We start from the raw sequence: 15,256 nt of genomic DNA, 5'->3' as shown, positions 1-15,256 counted from the left end.
GCCCTGATTTTACTGCATGTTTTTAAAATCCCTCTTGGCCTAGTTACCCAGGAGAAGGAATATAAACTCAGCTTCTCTGCACACACAGAAGGTTCAGAGCACAGACCAGGAAGCACAGGGGCCGGAAGGTATCACTGCAGCATCTTTCAGCCACGTTGACTCCATTTAATTCCCTCAAATCCTGCATTCATCAGTGTAATTGGATAATTTGCCTTGGAGTTATTCTAAGGTTGAGTATCCAGTTTGATTACATGGGGTTTGCGGAGGGACCTGATTTCCAGGAGTTGCGGAAGCAGATGTCTCTCAGGAAATTGTGAATCAAAAGCAACCTCCCAGACTCCCAATCCCACTAGTTAAAAGAAGACACACATAACTCAGATAACAGGATAACAGGATATAAAATGAAGATCTAAATGTTTATTAATTACAGTAAAGATCTAAATGCTTACGAATTACAATAGAATGTAAAATCACAGAGTTAGCTATTTTTAAACAAATGTAGCCATTAAAAAACTTTAAACAAGAAAGTGATTTTTAAAAATTCAAAGTGAGAAATCTGGTGCAAGCAAAGATGACATTTTAAAGTATCATCAGTGAATTTTCACACAGACTTTCTATCATAATAATATTCATTTATATCTTCAATCTTACACAGCAACAAAGTCACAGTAAGAAAGGCGGCAATTGCTTCTGAAAGGAAATCAAAGAAACCTAGAGCGATTATTTTTTCAAAAGGATCTTGCGGAGTTGAAATAAGGCCTGCTTCTCCACGGGCTGACAACGTTTAACTGGGATGGGAATGGCAGCATCCTTTTCTCTGATTTTACCTTTGAACAGAATAAAAGGAACGCAGTGTAACATTCTCCCTCACAAAGAGATGCAGAACCCAAGCCTGACCCCCAAGAAATCCTGTAATCAAAGTAAACATTAATCCCGCTCCTACAAATGCTGGTAATAGCATGTTACAGCATTCAATAAAATTTCTTCCTCTTGCTAATCTTCCTCTGGATTTTTAACACAACCTTCCTGGATTGGAAAAATAGTTCCAATAGTCAGGAAATGACAACAAAGCTGGAACTGCTGGCTGTACAGCGTTATTAAAAACTTAACAGCGTTCAATAATGAAAGGGAACACAGCTGGGAGTACACAGGGCCCCATTATACAAGCCTCAGGGTTTATGCAAGGAAGCGCAGGTTATTATCATAATGTAAAAAACCTGCAATGCCTAACTGGGTTTGCATAAAACGAGGCCTTTGACAGACAGTGTCCCTAATTAGCACAAACGTCTCTCCCTGTCCGTCTTGTCAACCTCCTCTGTAATCTTTTGCTGACTGCTACGTGCTGAAACATGTGAAAATGTATCACACATTAAAAAGAAAAAACAAAGCCATAGAGGCTAGTGAAATTGCAAAACTGGCAAAACATGTAGATTTCATGAAGTCAGTGGAAATGATGTTAGAGAAATGTTGAAATCACAGGAAAGCCATGGTGAAATAGGTACCTGGCAGAGGAGGACCAGAAAACAACTGGAAAAAAACCCCCAAAAAACCCAGAAAAAGAAAAAGAAAATTGACAAGGATGATGATAATACGTGTTTCAAAAAGAAAGATTTGAATGTCAAAAGACTAAGAGAAAACTGATGAAGCACTCAAATGTTTTTTAAATGACCATATCTATATTATTCTAAAACTACGTGAAATAAGCTATCAAATAATTTTCCTGAAAAATTATACCCAAAGCAACATGATTCATTTTCCATTCTAAGTTCTAGAATATGGTTGCCTTTACAATACATAGATTCATTTCTTCCAGATAAAGTCCTAATCGGTTTATAAATTTTGACTATAAACTTGCACTCTCAGTTGTTTTTTTTTTTTTTTTTTGCACTCTCAGTTTTAAGTAGTGCCAACCTTCCTCAATAACAGCCTCCCTCTGTGTTACCAGCCTCTTGCTCATATTTGATTCTCTAGGCCTCTGTGCAATGTTTCCTAACGTCTCAGAGAATAAACCTCAAGCTAGCCCAAGGCCTTCTTCAACCTGGAAGGCTCATCCAAGTGTTCTGCGTCAAGAGGTCTTTTATCAGCCTGCCCTTTGGCTGAACTGTCCTTGAGTCTTAGGTCACTTTGAAGTCTTTGACCTTGACCATGGACTCTTTAAACACTAAGGAAGAAAGAGATATGCTAATTCCATATGCTGTCAGGGAGGAAAACTTTCTCTGCCCACTATCCCTTACTGACAGCACCTGGTTCAGGAGTGGGCCTGTTTCCTGGTCCCATGTGTGGCGTCTTCTTTTGTCCCTCTGGATTTCAGTGTGATGACTTCTCCCTTATAGGGTTCACGCTCCACGGGGGTAGGCGTGCAAGTCTGAAACAGAACATTTCATTTTTCTCTTGTGGCTTATTGACTTCTTGAATTCAAAGCTAAGTTCTGCTCCCTAAGTGAATTGTGAGTCCAAAAATGAGCCTTGTGAATTTATCATGTGCCTCCCATGCCCTGCCCTTTCACAGAAATTCCCGGTGACCTCGGGTATCGGCATTGCCCCACTCTTTCACTGGGGTTGATCTGCATCAGACAAAGGCCCAGGGAACACTTCCTAACAATCATTCCTTCCAGCGCAACTTTCACTGGTGCCTCTGCCATATCCTCACACATTCTGTTCTATAACCGCCTTACAGGCTTTTCCAACATTCTACCTTTTCTTGTAGTTTCAATTCTAGGTGTCTATATTCCCAGAGTGCTTTGTTGTACGTCTCCTAAGACTTTCAGCTTTTTGTTTCAGATTCTAGCAATCTGTGTGTGTGTTTCTTCATTTTCCTGATAGTCCCCGCTGGTAACAAGCCTTCCACAGAATCTCCCATCTGGAACTATACCTCTTTGGTGGCCAACTGTGTAGCAGAACCCTGGATTCAGCTAGAGTTAATTCAGTGCTTGAGCAGACTTTTGAAATCAGGACTTTCTAAACAAAGGGATTCATAAGAAGTAAGTAAATCCTACTGTTTGTCAATGTGGACACAAATTCACTGGCAAGTCAAGTAATTGTAAACCACAGTGGTTAAGGGCATGGGCTCTGGAACCAGCTTGCCTGGGCATGTTACTTAAAACTGTGCTTCAGCTGTAAACTGGGGATCGTAATAGCTCCTAATTTATTGGGGGGTTGTGAGGATTAAATATATGTAAAGCATTTAGAATAATGCCTAGCATATAAAAGCTCTTAAAAAATAAATATGTGTGTGTGTATGTTTGTGCACATCTGTCTTATTTTGACCACCAAAACTAATATATTGTAGTGATCAACCGTGTGGGCTTTGGAGAAAGGTAGGTCTAAGTTTGAATTCTAGCTTTGCCATTTACTGGCTGTAGGAAACTGGCAAGTTAATAAGCTCCTCTGAGCCTACTCACTCATCTATGAAATGCAAGGAATAAAACCTACCTCACAGGCACATGAGATTTCCCAGATACAAAGCATTTCCTTCATTCATTCAGTAGATATTTACTGAGCACACACAAATCCCAGGTATTTTGCCAGGCACAGAGGATAAAGCAGAGAACAAGACAGAGACCGTGTCCCTACAGTGGAATTTGAAGCACACTGATCACTTAGTGACTAGGAAGACCCCTGCCCTCTGTGCACAAGTCCAAGCCTCTGTCCACTTTCTGTGTCTGGTTGGATGCTTTGCTGGACTTGCATCTTGGCTCGCTATCGACTCAGTCCTTTCCTTCGCCCTGGCTCCTGCCATCACCTTGAACATCGACACGGGGTAATGAAGCACCAACTTCCCTTGGTGGCCACCCAGCCCCTGGACATTGTAGTTACCTGGAGCCAATCCACACCTGAAACTTTAAATTAATTTAATACCCCACTCTCTGACCACATCCCCCGTTTCAGGTCTTAGTCTCCATGTTTTTTCTTCTCCTGGTTTATTTTTCAAGCCCAACTATATGTATGTACTTAAACCTAATGTGACCACATAATTTATCATCCAAACTGGGACACTTCTGAGAGTGTAAAGGGTACTAAACATAATTAACAGGTAAAATTCAGGACCATCCAAGCAAACCAGGATTTGTTTCCACTTTCCTTCAACCCTTCTCTTGCAGACAACGTAAAGAGTCTTGCTTTTCTCTCTTTTCCTGTTGGTATTTGCACTCGGCAAAACCCGTGGCATATTTCAGTTCAAGCATCAGCCTTTTCTGCAGCCCCTGGAGGAAGTGACACCAGTGGGCAGATATTTGTGCCACCTGCCTTTGTGCTGCGTGTCCCTCATCAGCACCCCCATCTCCCTGTTCCAACAGTTCCTTCGAAGTCTTTCTGTTTGTGGCTTTCATCTGTACTTTTTTATCTCTCCTGGACTCCTTCTTGGGGACTGATGACCAACACCAGTGATTTAAGCGGGACCGTCAAGCCCGTGCCCCCCCCTCCTCATTCAGGGGGTGGGCTTGCTCCACAAGCCGGCAGGTCCCTCGGAGGATCCCTTCCCTGAACCCAGCTGCAGGCTCAGGGGTGACTCAAACCAGGTGAATCGGCATCCTTCCAAGCATCTTTCTGCCAGGGCCATGCCTTCAACCATCATGGCATGCCCACCCTCTTTTTTTTACCTAAATATCTCCAATGGATCTTCGGTAACTCAGCCCAGGCAGTCATTAGCCCAGGAAGCTTTAGACCTCTCTGCCACATCCAGTATCGTGCTTACCATTTTCTGTTATTATCTGTCTATCTCCTCCAGCAGACTCAGGGTTGGTCTATTGCTCTGTTTCTCCAAAACAAGTACTCAGTAAATACTTGATAAATTCCTATTAAGGGTGGAAGGATGTTGGTGGGAAGGAGATCCCTAGTTGAGCTCCTCTCCTCTTTGTGTCAGTTATCCTGGCCAGAGCTGACTCAGTTTCCCTCATCCTCTTTCGTTCTGTTTCAGCACTGATCTGTTCCCCAGGTTGCACCTGCCCTTTGCACTTGTCTAAGAATCCCTTTCCGGCTGCTCAGTCACTGTACTAGCAATGCCACGAGGCCCCTCTTAGCCTGGCTGGTCACTCTGGTCACACTGACCGTCAAATGTCTCTGACCTGACTGGCCAGGTCTCACGTGCACACAGCCTTCCTCTTCATCTGCTGCTGAGGCTCGGGATGGGCAGGGACCGATTTCCCGCCAGGATGGCTGTGGGCTGTTAACCACTCCTGCCCACTCCGCCACCTCAGACACAGACTGACCCTCTCTGGGGAGGCTTTTGCTGCCCCACACTTCACAGTCTTCCCCTTTATAGACAAGTTGACAGGAATCAAAGACAATTTAAGTTCTGGTCTCAAGCCTTGCAGTACTTTCAACCTTCTAATCTTTTCTTATCCTTAGATGTGGTTACATAAGCTCTTTAATGCTAGACCCAGGTCTTGTCCATCTTTGTACTGTCTATTGCCCCTGACACTGTACTCTATATACATTTTAGAACCTCAGTAGATGTTCACGGTGACGAAATGGAAAGGTGATGGCACTCGTTCTGCAGAATGTTAAGCCTTCCCTGCATTATTCCAGAGTTCGGCTGCACATGTTTTCTAAGCAGACTTACCCTGCAGCTCTCAGGAAAAGTAGTCACGTGGCTTCTCTCTAGTGGCAAATGGCAAACTCCATCTCCAGTGTGACGTGCCCAGCCCTGACACGGGCATCAGCATCTGGTGCAACCAGTGTATAATGCTCAGAGCTTATCCTAGTGGTTGGGTCCAAAGTGGGCTTCTTTCCCAGGTATCCAGGATGAGTACAGTGATGACAGGGACACCATCCTGAGTTTCCCAACTAAATGCATACCTATTTCTTTCTTTTTTTTTTTTTACTTATTTATTTATTTTTGGCTACGTTGGGTCTTCGTTGCTGTATGCGGGCTTTCTCTAGTTGCGGCGAGCGGGGGCTGCTCTTCGTTTTGGTGTGCGGGCTTCTCATTGCAGTGGCTTCTCTTGTTGAGGAACACGGGCTCTAGGCGCGCGGGCTTTATAGTTGTGGCATGCAGGCTCAGTAGTTGTGGCTCGTGGGCTCTAGAGCACAGGCTCAGCAGTTGTGGTGCACGGGCTTAGTTGCTCCACGGCATGTGGGATCTTCCCAGACCAGGGCTCGAACCCGTGTCCCCTGCATTGGCAGGCGGATTCCTAACCACTGCGCCACCAGGGAAGTCCCTGCATACCTACTTCTTAGAGGACATTAATGCAGCATAAAGCTCACAGAAAGACCAGGATGAAGTATCAGAGGGTTCTGGGTTGAACAAAGTAAGCAGGTCTCTTATCTTCTTCGTGTTCTCCTACTTTTCTTCTGATCTCACTGGTCAGCTTTCTCAGGCTCCTTTGCTGGCTCCTCCCCTCCACCTCTCCTCAGCCTCTGAAGGTTGGCAGCCCCAGAGCTCTTTCTCAAGTCCCCTTTCTTCTCTGTCTACAGTCTCTCTGGTGGCCTCAGACTTGTGTTTTTAAATAAATGTAGATGCCAGGATTCCTAAATTTTATGTCCAGCCCCAATGCCTCCCAATTTCCGGACTCCTTTATCCAAGTGGCTAACTGACCTCTTCACAGGGAGGTGTAATTAGCATCTCAAACAGAACTAGAACTTAAGCACCACAAACTGTAGTTGAAAGAGAAGCAGGATTAAAGCTCTTTGAGCCCAGGGACTGCTGTCTTAGTTACACCTGTATCCCTAGCACCTGGAATATGGAATTGTTTCTGGTGCTTAACAAACATTTGTTAAATGAAAGATTTCTTGACTGTAGGACTTTTTAGAACTTTTTAGATGATATTGGGCAATAGAATCACCTGAGGGTAGCATTATCTAAAATCACTTGAAAGCTTTCTTAAGGAGCACCTAAAAGAGATTAGGATCCTGAGCGCACACCTTTGGAAGACTGATCTGGGTGGGGACATCTTTTTCCCCAAGTACAGGCTGGCCAAAATTAGACGAGCACACCCCGCCAGCAGTTCTTCCCATCTTGGTGGGTTCACAATCAAATAGAAAGGTTTGAGGGTAAAACACTGTGAGAGGCTATCCTAAGTAAAACAGGAAACATGGATGGCACCTCACCCAGCAGGGTGCTGGTGGTTTACTTAGGTAGATGGGAGCTCAATTTGAGTTCATAGTACTTAATGATGATTGTCACTGTGATGAGTTTATAGACAAAAATGAGAATTATATCGCGATATGAAGTGCTATGAATAAATATTAATTGCAATCACTATACCCGCATGATTGCAGAAATGTTTTTGGTTAGCTGACCAGGGAAAAGAGGAAGCTTAAAATTGATAGAAAATTTACCTGTATTGTCTGCAGAGAGTAAAATGCTAGGATGCTAGATTTTTCTGAGATTTTTAAGACCATAGACAAGAATCCTGAACCCCAAGAAGTTACTAATACAATGTTGATCATGGAGGCTAAGATACTAAAATGGCGATAAAGACAACAGAACTTCCAAATACCAAACAGCAGACACTGACCTAACACCAAACGGTCCAAATGAGCAGCGACTCCCTGAGAATGAAATCCATGCCTGGCTGGTGAATTTAGAGGTAGGTATTCAGTACCTGGTGAACTTCAAGGTTCTTAGAGGTCCTCACAGGACTGAGCTCTCCAGGGGACTATGAATCACTAGATTCAACAGAGGTGATCTATAACATGAACATTTGCATTTTGATAATGTTTTACTATCCACCAAATGTTTCCATTTAATCCTCAAAATACCCTGTGAGCTATTTCTCAAGAACAATGTGAGCACATAATTGGTCATCAATAAGTATTTACTGGATGAAATTGAATGGTTAGATAAAACATGAAAAGAGAGTACTTACAAAGTCCCTGTATACAGTGATGTACTGGTAAATGTTGACAACCCACCTTCCCCTTTTCTCATCACTCCTAAAGCCCTGATTTATAGCACTTGCCTATTTCTGTTGTGTAAATGCTCTCACCATGGCTGATTTCAAGCTACTGACACCACTGAATGAGGAGTCGGGAAGGGATACATACAAGTGTCTCTCATAAGCCAAAATGAGCTGGCTCCAACATATGTATCGCCTTTTGCAATTACTAGCAAGCAATCCGAGGAAATCAGAATTACATGGCAGCTGATGATATGAAATTATTTTCTCTGAGCTACCACACTGAGAAAGACATTGATAAACTGTTATTTCGGAAATGGAGAACACCCGTTTCAAGGACTAGATCAGCCATCCATTTAATTTTATCTTATCTAAAAGGCAAATTATGCTTATGGTTGCAAAGGCACAAGCCAGTTTAAAAGCTGTGGCAGCAGTATTCTGAAACCATGCATTACTCCATGAAGTTATCCCTGCTTCACTAGAAAATGCAATGTGACCCTAATTTTCCAAAATAGATTGGGTTGCTTATTACTGAAAAAAGAGAAAAAGGGATGACTTGAAGAATGTCTATGCTTCCAAATTTTGGTAAAAATTATAATACTCTAAACACACAAAAATTCTAGGAATAATAAACCATTTGAGTTTAAAAAGTCTTTGTTTTTGTTTTTTTTGGTAAAGAATGAATAGTATGTAAGTTGATTTTCTTCTTTCAAAATGTACTTGAACACCGAAGTTGCTGTTACCGTAGCCCTCCATGTGCACAGCTGGTTGAGTACATGGATAGAGAGGGCCAACAGTATAAGGGACTTGAGCAGCTGTGGGTTTTGGTATCTGCAGATACTGAGCACCAAACCCTATGGATACCGAGGGACCATGTCCTTTTTTTCCTTCCTCTTTTATTTTTCTTTCCTGAATCCCCCAACACTCTTCCTTAAGTGACTTTTTATATTGAATTGAAATATGTATTTTATTACGTAACATTTATCAAATAAATTTTGAGGTTTCATCTTCTGATTTAAATTTTTTCCCTTAAGGATCCCGTTTAAATATTAAAATAAAGTAACAATTCCCTGAAGCTGTCAAATTACATTACAATGTCATTTCTGTCCTTTGAAATTCCTCACAATATCCGTTAACAGTGATAGCTGCACAGCATGATGCCAAGTTTCACTAAGTAATAAAATCGTGGATAAGAATCAAGTTCACAGACAACCCCACTGTTTGGGACGAGGCAAGAGGCAATCTTCTGTGTAAATTTATTTCAAGTCCTTTCTATGACCTCTGAAACTATAGTCTTTGCTCCTTCCATTTGCAATTTGTTTATTTATCAAACGCCTACTACATAGGAAGTACTGGGAATAAGAAAGTAAGTTCCTCAAAGAACTAACATTCTAGCCAGGAGACCAGCTGAGTTCTGGGACTGACAAACACTGGCGTGTCTCTACAATCTGTGCTTTGGAGTCCAGAGTGGTAAGTGATTAATTTTCTTGGGAAGGATAACAGGAGAGCAGGAGAAATGGTATGGGCCTTTCCTGCTTGCCTTCAAACTCTTATCCTCACTTACAAAGAAATCTGAATATTTCAAATGAAAACCAAAGTAAGAGCTCTAATTACCTCATGTGAATTTAAAATCTAGGATTCCTAACAACTCTTTTTAACTTTAGCATAATATTTTTCTTCTATGAAATTATCTTCACCTAATGGAGAGAAAAAAGGTCTGAAACATCTCCACACAGTCCCCAAACCTCATTTTATTCATTTTATTTGATACTTTTTCCACATCAACACTTTTTAAAATAATGCATTCCCCATGATTTGAGTTTCACAATCATTTTCTTCTCTTTACTTGCTCTACAGAGGTCTCATGTACAGCGGGAATCAGAAAGGTCTTATCACACACCCTGGCTCTTACGTTTACTTACCGCTCAGCCCAGGGAAAGTTACTTAATCTTGCTGAGAGTCAGTTTCCTATTCTGTAAAATGGGGATGATAATATCTCCCACATGGCTTGTTGTGCAGGTTAGGTAAAATAATGAATATAAATTACACCAAATACAGTGCCTGGCAGATAGTAAGTGCTCAGAACAATAAATGCAACTATTATTTATTGTTATTGTAAAAACAATAATGCACTAGAATACCTAAAAAGTTGGTATCAGAAGAAAATATTGAGAAACTAAAATAACTCACAAAATTGATAGTGAACTCCTAAAAAATGATGTTGGCATTAATTTTGCCAATAAAATACCCAACAACAATTTGAAAAGGAGAACTGATGAAGCCAGTCATTCGGTGATCTCGGCATATTTTCCCTACAAGAGGAAGACTTAGGCAAAGTCAGTCCTTTAAATACAGTCTGTCAGGGGTTCCCAGTTAGTCTAGTGTCCCTGCTGGTGGGCAACTGGTACTGACAGCCTGGAGCAGGCTGGTCCTGGATTCACTTCAAGTGTCACATGATTCATCACCCAGTTCTGTCGGTACTATCTCTTCTAAGTCAACGCTTATCTGTTCATCCCTTGGATTACTACTACAACTGTCATGAATAAACTAGCTGCCATCAAGGCCTCTCATTTAGATTTTTTCCCCAAACCTAGTTCAGAATAATTTATCTCCCATTAACTCATTTAACTCAATCTTTATGGTTTACGTTATATGGTTTATTGCTTAAGCATACAGCTTTTGTAGTCAGATAACCGGAGTTTATGTTTTGGTCCTGCCATATACTAGCTATGTGACATGACCAAGTTTTTTAATTTCCTGAAGCTTCAGTTTCCTAATACTTAAAGTGGGGAAAATAATACTCCCTTGCTCACAGGGTTGTTACAGTGACAGAGCCCCTAGCATTGTGCCTTGCCTTCAGTAAAAGCTCAGTAAATGTTAGTATTGCTGTTATTTACCATGTGATGTTTAGAAATACATGGAAACCTTATAGCCTCTACCTACCTGTCACCTATCAGTGTCAATATTGACAAATTAACTCCCAGCAAAATAAATTGCAACCTTAAATATTTTGACTGAAATACAGTATATAAAGAATTGTAGCATCCTGAGAATTTAAAGCATTCTAGAGCACTTGTTTACTTAATCAAAGCTTTAGGAAGTGGTTAAAAAAAAAAAAAAGGATGAATCTTATCTAACAAACTCTGAGAATCCACAAGCAAAAAATTTTCACAAGACATTAGAGGAGAAATCAAAGAGACTACAAGACCCAAACGAAATGAATCGGAAAACAGCCAGAGAACTTTGGAAAAAGAGAAGTATATTTTAAAATGGAAAGAAGACACAGAAGCCTTAGAACTAACCCAAAGGTTACAAATTCTAATGGCTACACAGCCGGTTTGGGAACATTAATGAGTGAAGCCTGTAGGTGAAAATCAGAAAGGCTGCCTCTGTGCGGCTTGGCCATCCAGCTCCGGCCTGTTCTTACCATGTGGGATTGAGGGCACACGGTGCCCCGCCTCTCTCCAAACCCAGCAATTTAGATGGTTTTAGTCTGAAAATTCTGATATATTACTGTATGTAGTGAAGTGAATTTTTAAAACTGTTTAAAACACTGCATGAGCTAAACAAACACTGGAAAATCCAAGACATATTAAAAGAACAAACACCTCTTTTTTAACAACTGGATTATAACAAAGACTTGGAGGCCTTTATTATAAATTCGGTCATCAAAGGCGGAAAGCAAAGAGACTGAACTGATGTTTATTGACCTCCTACTAGTGCCTTACGTTTTAAAATCTCATTTGACTCTTGCAATCTGTTGGGGAGAACACACTGTTGTCATTTTCCAGATGAGGAAACAGACCAAGGATGATAGAGAAACTTGCTCTTGGCCACACAGCTAGGAAAAGGGAAGCCAAGGTAGAATTCATATTTACCTTGACCTCAAACTCCGCCATTGCTCTGGTGGTCATTAGAATACACCTTGCAGACCTTCAACGACAGGGAGCTTGATGTTTCAAGGGACAGTAGTTGAATTCGAACTCCATCCTTTTGTTCGTTTGAGGACATGCCTCCCACTGCTGTTCTCAGCCAATGACAGCACGCCACGTGGCTGGATGCAGGAGATGGCTCAAGGGCTGCTTGTAGGCCTTGCTCAACCTTTCTTGGTCTGTATAGTAGTCTAGGATGTTTCCACCACTTGTTTTTCTCCCTCTCTCCTTCACTGGGGCCAGGCTTGAACTGCAGGCTGAGGGCTCTCCCAGCCTTTCCCGGGCTCCCACCCATTTTCTCTCCCAGGTGTTTAAAAAAGTCACACCTTTATCCATCTGGATGGCTGCTTCTCAGAGGACCCTGACTAACAGCAATTGTCAAAAGGCCCACAGGGGCCCTACACTTGCCTGGGAAAACCTGACTTGGTCCATTAGGAAACCCGATAGACACCAATCTTCAAAAGAAACTGCATCCATCCAATAATGACTTTTTTCTTTGACAGCTGTATTTGTTCATAACCTCTTCTAACACCCTGTGAATATGTTAACCAATTGTATGTGACAACGCCATGACCAGCATCCAGGAGCAAGTGACAATCCAGCCCGTGTTAACAGCCCACTTAGCCCCAACTCACCTGGTCCTGCTGCTTGATCCGTCTGTAAATATACTCAGCAAATGGTTTACGAGGAATAAACTTCCCGTCTCCTGCTGTGACATTGAAAACTCCAGCTTCATACACCACTTTGCCTCTTGAAATAGTCACCAGGGGCACCCCATGGCACACCATGCCCTCGAAGATGTTGAAGTTAACAGCCTGATGATGAGTTTTTGCCGAAATGGTCCTGATGTAAAAACAAAGATGTTCCCGATCATTACCAGCTCATCTGACAAATATGAAATATTAAAAGAATGACTTAGAAGAAAATTTAGCAACTCTATTAAGCCATAGCTTTATCACTGGAACAAGTGACTTTAAGAATAGAACATAGCATTAACATTTTATTGCAAAGTAATTACATTTTCTGAGAGAAAAACCCAGTAGATCACTCTTTACGGTGATTAATAAGGATGGAGTGAGTGGAAGAAGGGCATTGTCTCTCGTTTATAATTTTAAGTTATTTTTATGTATATGTTTAAAGAACTAAATATTAATTATAAAATATTTCAAACATAGATGAGTATGATGAACACACTGACTCAATACCCACTCTACAGAATTTTAACTTTTTGCAGACGCAGTGGAGGTTTCCTCAATACCTCCCTGTCCCTCAAATTCCATCCCTGTCCCTCCCTTCCCAGAGGCAATCGTTAATTGGTAGTTATCGTATATGGTCTTTATTATGTTGAGGTAGGTTCCCTCTATGCCCACTCTCTGGAGAGTTTTTTTTTATCATAAATAGGTATTGAATTTTGTCGAAAGCTTTTCCTGCATCTATTGAGATGATCATATGGTATTTATTCTTCAATTTGTTAATGTGGTGTATCACATTGACTGATTTGCGTATGTTGAAGAATCCTTGCATCCTTGGGATAAATCCCACTTGATCATGGTGTATGATCCTTTTAATGTGTTGCTGGATTCTGTGTGCTAGTATTTTGTTGAGGATTTTTGCTTCTATATTCATCAGTGATACTGGTCTGTAATTTTCTTTTTTTGTAGTATCTTTGTCTGGTTTTGGTATCAGGGTGATGGTGGTCTTGTAGAATGAGTTTGGGAGTGTTCCTTCCTCTGCAATTTTTTGGAAGAGTTTGAGAAGGATGGGTGTTAGCTCTTCTCTAAATGTTTGATAGAATTCACCTGTGAAGTCATCTGGTCCTGGACTTTTGTTTGTTGGAAGATTTTTAATCACATTTTCAATTTTGTTACTTGTGATCGGTCTGTTCATACTTTCTATTTCTTCCTGGTTCAGTCTTGGAAGGTTACACCTTTCTAAGAATTTGTCCATTTCTTCCAGGTTGTCCATTTTATTGGCATAGAGTTGCTTGTAGTAGTCTCTTATGATGCTTATCTCACTACCGGGCATATACCCAGAGAAAACCATAATTCCAAAAGACACATGCGCCCCAATGTTCAATGCAGCACTATTTACAATAGCCAGGTTATGGAAGCAACCTAAATGCCCATTGACAGATGACAAAGAAGATGTGGTACATATATACAATGGAATATTACTCAGCCATGAAAAGGAACGAAATTGGGTCATTTGTAGAGACGTGGATGGACCTAGAGACTGTCATACAGAGTGAAGTAAGTCAGAAAGAGAAAAACAAATATCATATATTAACGCATATATGTGGAATCTAGAAAAATGGTACAGATGAACCGGTTTGCAAGGCAGAAATAGAGACACAGATGCAGAGAACAAACGTATGGACACCAAGGGGAGAAAGCGGAGGTGGGAGGGGTGGTGGTGGTGGGATGAATTGGGAGATTGGGATTGACATATATACACTAATATGTATAAAATAGATAACTAATAAGAAACTGCTGTATAAAAAAGTAAATAAAACTTTAAAAAATTCAACATAGAAAAAATTATACCTTGAAAAGGAAAATTATATCTTGAATTTCTTTCCCTTGTCTGTGGCAAAACTGGAAATTTGAGGACAATAAAAATAACAAAATATGTTGAATATAACCTCAGCATATTTTGTCATGCATTTGCATATTCATCAGTATTCTCAGTAGTTTATTAATACTTTTCAATCTTACACAGTATGAAATGACTTCTAAGCTGGATATTTGGAAATACTGGGTGTTCGCCTTTCCCTAAATCACATTAAATGGAAAAGGAAAAAGAAAATTTGGCAGCAGTGGATCATACAAGCATAATCTGAAGTTTCTACAAGTGCTTGCTCTCAGGAATGGATTAAAGAAAAGTGCTTTGCTAAAAATCCCAAGGCTAGGTCAAAGGAATAGCAGCTAAAAGCTCCCCTGCAACCCTAATCTGGAGGGGCGGAGCTGGGAGACTCACTGTGGCACCTCCAGTGGAAATGAACGACACGACGCTGACCTGGTCCTGGGTTCCAGAATCCTGTACCCAATTATCTGTTTGGTTTCCACTCCTTAACACATCCAAACAGAATTCTTGATTTTCCATGATGACTCCAGCCCACACACTCAAGTTTGCTCCTCCCTTGAGTTTCTCATCTCAGTAAATGACACCCCCAGCCACCTTTCCTCACTCCTCAAACCATCATCAAGCCTGTTGGTTCTACCTCCAAAAAAAAAATAAATCCCAAACCTGCCCATTTCTCTCCCCCTCCATCGCTCCCACCGAGTCCATGCCACCATCATCTCTCATCTGGACAACCCCCAACACCTCTTACTGGCCTCCATGTTTCCATTCTTACCCTCCTACACTCCTTACCACCCCCCCACAAAGCTGCTCAAATGATATTTTAAAAATGAACATCAGATCAGGTCACTTTTCTGCTTGAAACCCTCCAGTCTGTTCCCCAAGAGACAAATAACTGTAAAAAAGC

At 41.2% G+C, this 15,256-nt stretch overlaps 1 protein-coding gene across 1 annotated transcript in view; it reads right to left on the bottom strand.

Moving 5' to 3' along the window:
• Positions 1 to 397: 397 nt before the first annotated feature.
• Positions 398 to 15,256, bottom strand: part of DPYS (dihydropyrimidinase) — a 79,545-nt gene continuing 64,686 nt past the window's right edge. Inside the window, exons 8-9 of the mRNA XM_059901806.1 lie at positions 12,405 to 12,612; positions 398 to 827 (exon numbers count right to left, since the gene is read on the bottom strand). Of these exons, the coding sequence (XP_059757789.1) occupies positions 729 to 827; positions 12,405 to 12,612 (307 nt within the window). The 3' untranslated portion in view covers positions 398 to 728. The remainder of the gene's footprint in view (positions 828 to 12,404; positions 12,613 to 15,256) is intronic.

Source organism: Balaenoptera ricei, chromosome 17 (genome assembly GCF_028023285.1).
Source record: "Balaenoptera ricei isolate mBalRic1 chromosome 17, mBalRic1.hap2, whole genome shotgun sequence".
NCBI lineage: Eukaryota > Metazoa > Chordata > Mammalia > Artiodactyla > Balaenopteridae > Balaenoptera > Balaenoptera ricei.
The sequence above is the reverse complement of the archived record's forward strand: the minus strand, read 5'-3'. Positions and strand labels throughout refer to the sequence as shown.